General features: G+C 33.5%; 1 protein-coding gene across 17 annotated transcripts in view; it reads left to right on the plus strand.

Annotated features, from left to right (window-relative positions):
- Window positions 1–12043, plus strand: part of LOC106883701 (plasma membrane calcium-transporting ATPase 2) — a 319550-nt gene that overhangs the window by 288596 nt on the left and 18911 nt on the right. For all 17 annotated transcript variants that reach the window (XM_052971734.1, XM_052971718.1, XM_052971728.1 and 14 more), the window contains 4 exons: window positions 294–507; window positions 2141–2358; window positions 4350–4457; window positions 6777–6962. In XM_052971734.1, coding sequence (XP_052827694.1) covers window positions 294–507; window positions 2141–2358; window positions 4350–4457; window positions 6777–6962 — 726 coding nt within the window. The remainder of the gene's footprint in view (window positions 1–293; window positions 508–2140; window positions 2359–4349; window positions 4458–6776; window positions 6963–12043) is intronic.

The following is a 12043-nucleotide window of genomic DNA, read 5'->3' on the forward strand; positions in this document are numbered from 1 at the left end:
ATATATATATATGTATATATATGGTTGTAAAACAATCCCTGAAATAACAAGGAAAACTAGACATAAAACAAACAGAACATATGAATGACCGTTGGATAATGACCCACACTCTGCTCAAGCAGGAACCTCCAGCATAAAGCTGGCCAGTTGACTGCCAGTGGGAATGCAATAAATTCAAGCACAATGTGTTACCAATCTTGATGGAGAGACATTCATGAAATTGCTTTTGTTTTATTCAATCTAAATTTTTATCATGTAAATAATAATTGTTATTATTTTGTTTATTTTTCCAGGACAGTCCCCTGAAAGCCATTCAAATGCTTTGGGTCAACTTAATTATGGACACTTTAGCATCCCTTGCTCTTGCAACAGAGCTCCCAACTGAAGAGCTGCTGAAAAGAAAACCATATGGAAGAACAAAAGCTCTTATTTCTAGAACAATGATGAAAAATATTATAGGTCATGCTATTTATCAATTAACTGTTATTTTTGTACTGCTGTTTGGAGGTAAGTAACACTTTAATATATATATATATATATATATATATATATTTGTACTCCATATAAGTTGGACCTATTAACATAAATATCTATATATTTACACTTATAAACTCATCATCTGAAAGTCTCCGTCTTTCACTTTCTCTCATTTTGCATGTATACATATTTTGTATTTCATACCCAAACTAATATATTTAATATATTTGATGTATTGAATTTGTTTATCCACATTATTGCCTCTATATCCGCTCAACTTGATCCTTCTTATAGCCTTCCTTTATCTTGTGGAATGGACCCCTGTAAAGACATCAGAATCTAAGTTTGAATCTTTTGAGTACTACTAAGTGCCTTCTATATGGAGAATCTCTGGATTTTATCTGTGAAGTATAATATATATGTGTGTGCAAAATAGATTTTTTTTTTCAATCATCATAATAGGGAATAAGCAAAATAAAGTTTATTTTCATACTACAGACTAGTTATTTACATTTTCATAAGTAAATTTTGAGGACTAATTTTTCTTAAATTTTGAGATGCGATTTCCTATAAACACATAATCCTTTACAGTGTAATTGTTAATGTGTTTGTTTACTTGAAATTGACTATCAGTTTTATTTGATTTCACTATATATATAAAATAGCTTCGACATAAGCCACTAGGTTTATCTTCCCTTTTAAAAAAATTTCTACTGAAGTTACAAACTGTAATCCTTCAAACAACATAAAATTTCCAAACGACTAAGATGACCAAACAAAAATACACTCAACAAGAATCAGTGCCACAAATTCTAATACCTCGTAGCCAGGCTAATCAGCATCTAGCAGTATATGATGGCAGCTTCCTTCAGCTCAAAAAAGTACTATTTTTCTTCCTTATTCCTGCAAGACTCCTACTGCTATGTTCCCAAGAGTAACCTTATCCCTTCTACTTTCATGTGCAACAATGACAATACAGACACCAACAAACAGCATATGTAATTTATATCTGTTTAGTTGCACATACATTATATTTTATAACTCAGAAGAAGAAAAGCCAAACATTCTGTGGGAACTTTAAGATATTCTGTTGGGTTGGGGGAAGGAATAGATCCTGACACATGCACCTTCCTTATACCAGAGACTTAGTTTCAATACTTACAACATAATGGACTCTACTAAAAGCACCTTAGAGCCAGGTATGTTATGAAACCAAGTGACTTACTTAAGAATAACTACAAACTTTCCAACAGGCTTCTGCACAGTTTGTTTACCAATTCTCACTTAAAAGTCTTGGGTCAACCAAAGGCTGTTTTAGAAAACACTTGCCCAAGGTACCACTATGTGAGATAAAATCTATGGGATTTACAAACAAACTTCTCAACTATATGATCATAGTGAAAAGCACCAATGGAGACTGCAGGCCTTATCACTGGAAGAAGGCTGGAACAGCGTTGTAAGGAATGGGAGTGATGGAGAGAGAGATTGATACTGCTCTGGTAGGGAATGATTTAATGATAAAAAAAACTATCTTTGTCACAGACTATTAAGTATAAATTTGGGAGGATTCCAGAAATGAATTTATATGTAAACTTTTGTTTTTTTTTTATAATATTTTAGTTTTAAATAAATTGCTGAATTGACACCTGTTGATTTATTTTAGGTGCTGAAATTCTGGATATTGACAGTGGCAGAATAGAAGAGGCAGAGAAACACGCACCTCCTTCTCAGCATTTCACCATCATTTTTAACACATTTGTCATGATGACATTATTTAATGAAGTAAATTCTCGTAAAATTCATGGGCAGCGCAACATTTTATCAGGCCTTAGACGAAATCCTGTGTTTGTTGGAATTTGGGTAGGAACATTAATATCACAGGTTAGTGTCTTATTGCATTACTTAATTTCCTTTCAGTCGTTTCCATTGGTTTATCATATTTAATCAAACCCAAGATATAACAATGTACTTTTGAGGTCTTATTTAAAGAATCAATTGCCATGAAGTAACTATTATAGTTAATTGAGACAGTTGGCACATTCATCATCATTTAACATCTGTTGTTTATGCTGACATTGGTTGGACAGTGTGACCAGAGCTGGCAAGCTGGAGGGCTGCACCACACTCCAGTCTGATTTGGCATGGCTTCTATAGCTGGATGCTCTACCTGATGCTAACCACTTTACAGAGTGTGTTGGGTGCTTTTACATGGCACCACATGGGTGCTTTTATGTGGCACCACATGGGTACTTTTACGTAGCGTCACACTAACACTTTTACGTGGCACCGCATGGGTGTTTTGCATGATACTGCATGGGCACTTTTATGTGTCACCACATAAGCAGAATTTAGTATTTAGTCAGGTGACACTGCTAATAATTACAACTTACAATATTGGTATAAGTTTGTAAGGGGAGTGTATCAACCTCAGTACATGACTCTGAGATGTACAGATATAACAAATATATTATTTGGGTTTTTTTTTCCAGTGGAAGATGTTCTATTTCATCAACATGATGGGATTAAAAACAAAATTCACCATGAAAAGTAACATCATTTTTGTCATGCACAACTTGAGAAATAAACCACTATCCACTTCAAAATACATGGCAGGTCATTAAACAAGTTACAGGATAGAGCTTATCACAGGCATGAGCAACCTTTTATTGAGAAGTGGGTTGCATGAAACATGGCTCATCATTATGTGGGCTGTACTACTAAAAACATTGAAGGTCATTTTTCACTAGGCATGCTATTCAGAATGTCCCACAAGCTGCAGATAGCCCATGACTGCGCTGTTACATTGCTTCAGAAAATAGCTATTTCAAAATCTATTGAAGGACACTGTATTTCTCTGGTCTTCTGAATCTAGTCATTTTCAAAGCTTTTTGTATTTTCCTTCGCAGAAATCTTGGATCATGCTGAATGCTTGTCTCAATAAGTTGTTTACAGACTAAATATTTCCAGCATCCATTTTAACATCATCAGAGACAATATGAGAAGTAAAGCTTTTTATAAACTAACAAAAGTATCTCCTTTGTTTTTGATGTTAATGATGTCCTCTGTCTAATCAATTTTATTTTTGTATCTTGACATTTTCAATCTACAGACATACCTTGTTGTCCAAAACATTATTAGCTAAATGGAAATAATCACAAATAGACTTTACATCAGTATGCTACGGCAGTTTTAAAGATTTAATTCTTTTCATTTGTTTAGATAAGATCAGAGCACAATGGATCAAGATTCTTGGAGAGAAAGGTTTTTACAGCTGCTTGCTTTCACTATTTTCTATATCAAGCAGTATAATGTTTAGTACGAATGGAAGAAGTGACATTTTTTTCTCAAAATAGCTTGACTGATATTAGTGTCTTGAAAAATAATGTTATACATTGTAGACAAAGGAACACTTAATGCTGACAAACTTACAAAAATATTTAAATAGCATTGTTAATAATTCATGGAAAAAATATTTAGAAGTGGTGTCTGAATATGTAAACAATGACACAGTTCCAGTAAATGCCAAGGTATTTTACAATTATATTTTAATGTAGCCTTAACCCTTTTGTCAACATATCTCCCCTGATGTTTGGGACAAAAATTAACATAATAAATGGTTTCAATAAATGGTTTCAATTGAGATCACTTTAAAACAGCAAGTTTGCTTAACAGAAGCAAGAGTGGTCACAACTAAGTTGGTATAAAAAGGGTTGAAATGACATTTAATTCAAGCACTCTTTGATTGATTAACTTTTTTATACAGAACAGTTTTCAATTTTCTAAATTTGAAGTTAAATGTCTCTGAGAAGAGTTTTAATGTATTCCTTTGGATTTTTATCATCACTGTTCTTCATTCTTTTTTATCATTTCAGATTATTATTATTGAATTGGGTGGGTTTGCATTCAGTACTAAGGGACTGAGTTTAGAACAGTGGTTGTGGTGTCTTTTCTTGGGAATTGGTGCTCTTTTATGGGGACAGGTAAGATATATTTCTCTATTTGACATGATCAATGACTAATCATTCCTTTTCCTTTCAGTAGTTTTTGGTAATTCAATGAATTTTAGTACTTCATATTGTTCTCTCTCACTTACATACATACACACACACAACATAAATATTTTATGAACTTGTAGAATCTGAAAAACACTGTTAGTCTTTTGTTGGTAAATAGTAATACACAGAGTTCAAACAGTGTATATTTTGTACCAAGAGGAAGAAAAAGGTCTGTTTTCGGTAGAATTCTTCATCATAAAGAGATGAAACATTTATGTTGAAGGTTAAATTGGGAGAAGTGAGAGTGATGAATAATTATTTATCAAAGTTGGTATTAAAAAAATAATTATGGTTTTTAACCATCAATTTTAAAATAAGTATATCTTTCAGTGAAGAATAAATTTTACTAATTGAAATAAGCTTAAGAATCTACACATGTTTTGCCCTCAAGAACAAGTCAATGTAGCATAGAATTCTGAAGTTCTGGAACTGATGTATTCTTTGAAGGTATTTTGAGGTGTTGCTTGGTTATTAAAAAAAAATTTGCAGGAAGTTATCAAAATAGTTTTTAAAAAAATGATAGTCAGTTGAAGAGAGAGTCTGTGGAGTAAGAGAGGTGAGGTAAAGTTTCATAGACAAGTGCATTCAATTTCTGCTGAGGCAGTAGTGTATTTTATTGATTTCCTAAGAATATTTCTCTGCTGTGTTATTTTCACTAAGATTCAAGAAATAATGATGAAGGATTCCACTTGCTGACCACCAGTGACCATAACTTCCTCTTGATGCAGCTTTGGTTTGAGAAAGTGTTTTGGTGAATCACCTTTGTCTAGCTACTACACAGAGTAACACCATTTGTTGTAGAGAATCAGATTTTTTTGTCATATGTCACAATAAAAGAAATGGATTGTTTTTCTTGCACAAAAGAAGCTCAGAGTAGACTCTGTAATGGTGATTTTTTTTACCTTCAGTTCATGGTACCCATTTGTTGAGCATTTCTTTTGATTTTCCAATATGGTGCAAATGTTGAACTACTAACTGTTAAATAACCAATGTTTAGTTCTTCCACGACCTCTTGAGTTGTTTTGTATGACTCGACCTCAATAACATCCCTCAGTTAGTCATGTCAGTCATAAAAGATTGTCCACAGCATCATTCAAAGTTCTTATTTCCTCTACAAAATTTTTTAGGGACAATGTCAAGTTGCACATTCATTCATAGTTCCTTCACCAAATACAGTGAGGATTAGCAACAGGAAAAGTATCCAGCTGTACTATAATATCTCAATAATATATTCATCTAACTCATGCTAGCATGGAAAAACAGATGCAAAAATTAACAAGAAATTATATATGTGACAAACTTTATGCAGTTTTCATTTACCAAGATTTACAAAGCATTGGTTAGTCTGAGGCTAGAGTAGAAGACACTTGCCCAAGATGATGCACAGTGAGACTAAACTTGCAACCTGAGAAGTAAACTTCTTAACACAGCTATGCCTGTACCTTAAAAGGACATTATAAAATTAGTAAAGATTACTTGCATGCAGATTTTACTTAATTTTTAATATGATCCTTTAACTGCATCCCATGGTGAAGCTCCTGCTTGGGAGTTTAGAAGTTTTGGAGAGTATGGAGTTACCCTTCAGTCATTACCACACTCAGGTTCATTCTGGCTCATGTTAGTAGTACTTGTCAAGGGCTCCAGATATGCATCAAATAGCAGAAGATGGTCCTGTGGTTAAGGCCTACAGAAATCAATGAAGTGTGGGCCTCTAGGCATGTCACATAGTCCCCTACCCCACCCAGTGTGTAGACGTGCTCTAATTTCATGTGAACCAATACTTGTGCCTCGTGGGTAAGCACAAAAGAGTAGGAGACTAGAAGAGTAAATTTTAAATAAACTGGCAGAAAATAATGGGGAACAACTGATGTGTCTTTCCCAACAAAAATCAAGAATCTTCTAAATTTGGCATGGCAGTCTGTGATCACCAATGCCTGTAGGTATGATACATGAAGAGTGAGAGAGAGAGGTTTTCAAAAATGATTGCAATAAAGAATTTATTCAAGATAAGGTTACTAATCACAAACACCTCCACAATTCCAAATGTCTGATGCTTAGCACTGATTTCATAGAAACAACATATCATAGGTGATTTTTTTAGGTTTGTACTTAATTTCAGGAGAGAATAAACTGAATCACAATTAAAATGCCATCTCTGGATTTGAATTCAAGGTCTTTGAGTGATCATATGCAATATTTAAAGGGAAGTTCTTAAATTCCAAATTTATTACTGTTTATTTTTAGATTATCACCACTATTCCTACACACAAACTTCCTCATCTTTGTACATGGGGAACATCATCTGATGCACAATTGGACATGGATGCCATAGATGGAGCGAAATTAGATGCATCGCCGGAGTCAGATGACCATGTTGGTCGGCGAGGTCAAATACTTTGGGTACGTGGCCTCACAAGACTCCAACAACAGGTAAAGCATTTTACTTTTTTCTTCTTTAATTTGTTCTCTAATATAGAGTTTTAAAATATTTAAGTTTAATTTTTATTCTATTTTTGTAAGCTTGTAAATTATTTTAGAGTTTAAAGAAGGAGAAAAAGATATTGCATTGCATGAATTTTCATTGAGTTTTGCAATGTGAATAAAGTTTGCCTGTTCTTGAAGCTTTTAAACTAATGGGTTTTTCAATTGCTTTTCATACTAAATGAAAAATGTTCATGTAGTTATTTTCTCAGATACTGTATTCATGTTAATTATATAGTTATTTTATAAAACAAGGATTAGTCACTTAAACTAAAAAAAAATAGTTTAAATATATTTTATTTTAGTTTAAATATTTACTCTTAACCTAAGAAGGAAAATATATATTTTGATAATTATTTACAATGAATATAATAAATTTCTTTACTCTGTTCTTTAAATTTCAGAACAATTCCTTCCTAATAGGTGCCCATTCTACATAGTTAGAAATTCCTGCAGATATAAGAGCAGTTATTTGAATTATTTCTCTTCAGTTTTCTGTTTAATTAAAATTCATTATGATTAGAATTGGCAATATTTAGTAAACTTCTTGTCGGTTCCTGGCTACAGATACTTTACGATACTGTCTCCTGATTTAGTTAAGGTTTACTATTTTATGTTTCTATTTCGTTATTTTAACTCAGTTTCTTGTACCTTTCAACCTCAGACTCATTTCAAATGGTTATATTTTTGTTGTAAGCTGTTTTTTTTTTTTTCCTGTTTATTTTTTTTTCCTTCCAGGTTAATTGAAAATAATTGCTGTTCATAACAGCAATCATATATTCGATTTTTTTTTTTTTTTTTTTTTTCGTAATTAAAGAATAAAATATCATTTACTATATTGTACCTAAGTATGTGCTTGAAAGCAGGGAAGACAACAGAGGTTTCATTTTCCTTTATTTTCAGTAATTCTTAAATTACCTTTTTTAAGTATTTTACTCACATTTCGTTCATTAATGTGTCAAATTTCTGTTTCCATTCAGCTCCTCTCAGATACTAATTGACAAAATAGTTATCTTCTAAGAATTTCTTCTTTTAAATACAAATTAATACCAATTATTTTCAATAGTAATATGGTCATTACCAAACTTACTTCAAGTTATTTTAATGTTCATGAATGCATTATTTGTTAGCAAAGAAAATTATGATTCTATGACTTTCATCGTCTCATATCTTGCTATCAAATTTTATTTATTGAATTGCTTCATCACATACATATTGCTTTTTGTTGATTTTTTTTTCTTTCATATTCCTAAATTTCAGTTTACAGAGCTGAATTCTATTTTCAGTTTGGTTTTGTATTTTTTAGATATTTTTAGTATATTGGATTAAGGACTATAGTAATTAAAACCAAATGAGTAATGATAATTATCATTGAGGAAAAAAAGCTTAAGTAAAACACCAAATTCCTGGTATTTAGATTGAGTTGTTTTTCAATGAAGGTTTCTGTGTTGTGTCCTTTGGCAACACACTTAACTCTGCTTGCTTAGGGTTCTATTGTCTATTTAAGAAGCTGCTATTAGGATGTAGTCAATGAGCTTATTCTATTGTATCTGCATGATTCTTTATATATTATAGTAATGCTAGGTTTACAAATACATATGTAGATAAGTTTTTTTATACTTCTTTATTTATGTCTTATATGTATAGTAAATTGGCTTGCATGATTCAAAATATTTCTTTGTAAATATTACTTCAGTTAATATTTTGGCATGCAATAACTTTTTACTCCATACAGCCTACTGAAGACTCGTAAACTTCATTGATAAAAGGTGCATTTAAAAAAAAAAAGATTATTATTATAATAGTAATAATATAACAAGTTTTCTTTATTTTTGGCTTCATCTGGAGGAAGTAGCCATGTCCATGACCTTCACAAACCATCTGAGACTAGTGAGATTGATGCAATTAATGCCCCCACCTCCCTGCCACTCTTGAATAGTTGAAGATTAATGGCTGTAAGAAAAACATGTACAAGGACAGATTTCCAGAGGGCCAACATTCTGGAGGGAAAAAAAACAACCCAGTTTACTTCAAGCCAATGAGGAAATAGCAGCCGCTCACGTTTCCCTCAAATTCCACCCTACTATCTTAAATTAGGAAAGGACACCCTAAACAATGTAGTCCTTGCTATATACATATACACTCATACACAAACATGGAGTAAACTGTCTGAAGGTGTTGTTTCTCCTTGTTTTAATAATGTTTTACATATATGAAATCTTTTTAGTTATACTTGTGATGACAAATGCCACTTCAGCAAAACTGAGTTCTAGAAGTGCTGTGTTTTCTACCCACATGTAACAATAAAACTTTTCACACACCCTACCCCAACAAACCAAACTACATTTCTTCTCTTCCTCACATTTCCCCTTTTCGTGCACTATGCTTATGCTTATCTCTAGCTTCCCAATCCTGTCTTCACTACCCTGCTCACTGTATCATCGCTATCCTATTGTCCGCTACCCCCTCTATATACCCAGGTTTCACCAGTTACTGCATACTCCACCCCACACACACACACGCACTCTTTGTATTTGTGTGAAGTCTCTAGTCTCTACTCATGCACCTTTGGCAATACCCTATCATTTATATTCTGACCCCTGTACCTTAAGGGCATGCCCTGACACTTCACCATAATCTATCTCTCTCTTGCTCTTCTCTACCATTCCATTTATATTCTGATTCCCATTCCTTAGAATATGCCCTGCCACTTCACCACCATCTCTTTCTTGCACTCTCACTCTCTCTCTCTTTCCTTTGTTCACTCCATCTGACTGAGTAACCATATATCTCCTCTACTGCAGCACACCTGTTTCTGTCTTCATTTTCTCTCTCTCTCTTTCTCTCTCTCTCTCTCTCTCTCTCTCTCTCTCTCTCTCTCTCTCTCTCTCTCTCTCTCTCTCTCTCTCTCTCTCTCTCTCTCTCTCTCTCTCTCTCTCTCTCTCTCTCTCCAGATAACCATGTATCACCTCTACAGTATGTCTCTGTCACACTCTAACCTTTCATCACCTGGTACAAGATGACCTTCTCCAGTGCCCCTCCCCTCTGCAGGGATCTTTGTCTTGCAAATTACTTGGTGACCCTGCCATGCCACGTAAAAAGCATCCAGTCCACACTGTAAAGTGGTTGACACTTGGAATGTCAAAACTGACCTCGCCTGTGCTGGTTCCACATAAAAACCAATCAGTCCATTTTGCATGATGATTGATGTTAGGAAGGGCATCCAGCTGTAAAAACCATACCAAAACAGACATTGAAGCCTACTGCAGTTTTTTGCCTAGCCAGCTCCTGTCAAACCATCCAGCCCATACCAGCATGGAAAGCTGATGTTAAATGATGATTATGATGATGACGATGAATAATTTCAATATATACTCCCCTACTCATACACTTCAAATGTTAAACAGTTGATAAATATCTCTCCTGAACACTGACCTGTGTTAGGTTTTATTCATAGAAGGGTTTTATCTCCACAATGAAAGCTTACAAAACACCTGTCAATTACAGATTGTTTTGGTAATTTTAATGACAAAGAATAATTTTTTCCATGTCCTTTTTGGTGCTAATCAAATCATTTGAGTACTTCTGTGGCTGCTAAAGAAGAAACATAAGAGTGGAACATACTTCTTTTGTTTTCCAACACTAAATTCAATGAAAATAGTTACATTTCATGAGGTCATCCTACAATGCTCATATATGAGTTGACATCTTTTATCTAATACATTATCATCAATGAGTAAGGTTGTGAGCTGGCAGAATCGTTAGCTTGCTGGGTGAAATGCTTAGCAATATTTTATCCATCTTCACATTCTGAGTTCAAATTCCGCCATGGCTGACTTTGCCTTTCATCCTTTCAGGGTCGATAAAATAAGTACCAGTTGAATGCTGGGATCGATGTAATTGACTAGTCCCCTCCCACAAAAAACTGTAAAAATGTTGGAGCAGATGCCCTGAAGTATTTGTTCTAACTCATTGCATTCTGAGTTCAAATCCAGCCATGATCTACCTTTGTGGTAGGTTTAACCCATCATCCAATTTAACATCTCCACCTGGTAGTATGTGTGCTTTTAGTGGAATCTAATTTGTTGCAAGCATTCAGGCCAGGTTTCCAATTTAACAACACCTTGCTCCTTCTCATCTGTCTCAGAAGTCATGTAAAGGGTTATGGGCACCACCTTCCCTCTCATTGAAAAATCAGAAAGAAAAACAGTATTTTCTCATTAAGGTAGTCACTAAACCATCCCAGAATTGTAATTTAGAAGTTGAAGGGTCATACAGATATAGTTTATTCACTTACGTTTCATGAGACATCCACAACCCTGATGTAGACATGTTTTGATTTGAACAACCTGTTGCAGATAAATAGAAGACATTTAAATGATATTCTGGACTAACTTTTTTTTTCTTATTTGAGTGGAAAACCTTTTCCAGTACAGCTAAAGGAAGACAATGTTTCATACAACTAAAAGGGGCTTCCTGTGGCTGCCTCATCTCTCAAACTATATTTGTCAACCCTTAAACATCTGAAACCAACTTGAACATTTTCTGATATGCTGAATATCTTGGCCACAAACATCTTTGGCAGCACAATTTTCTCTTGCTTGAATCCATAAAACATATGCTCCTTATGTTTTTTTTAATTTTCTGGTGCTGCCATGTTAAGAAGTGGATTATACAATGCAAACCAAGTACCTCGGCTACAGGCAATATTTATGAATGCCATAAGATATTTCCTCTCACATTTACATCTTGAGAGTATTTAAGATTAAACAGAAGCATATATATTTTTTACCTGTCTTCAAATCTTTATTTATAGGATGACTTAACAAATATTTGAGATTTCAGCATTAATTTTATATTTTGAATATTTATGTTTTCTTTGTTCTTTCATCTTCTTTAGATATATTTAAATTTTACCATCTTATAAAAGATCTTTATTTACAGTCTTGCAAAGATGGCAAAATTTAGATGTACCAAAATTAATATGGTATTTGATATATATATACATATGTGTGTGTGTGTGTATGTAT

This window comes from Octopus bimaculoides, chromosome 11, assembly GCF_001194135.2.
Source record: "Octopus bimaculoides isolate UCB-OBI-ISO-001 chromosome 11, ASM119413v2, whole genome shotgun sequence".
NCBI lineage: Eukaryota > Metazoa > Mollusca > Cephalopoda > Octopoda > Octopodidae > Octopus > Octopus bimaculoides.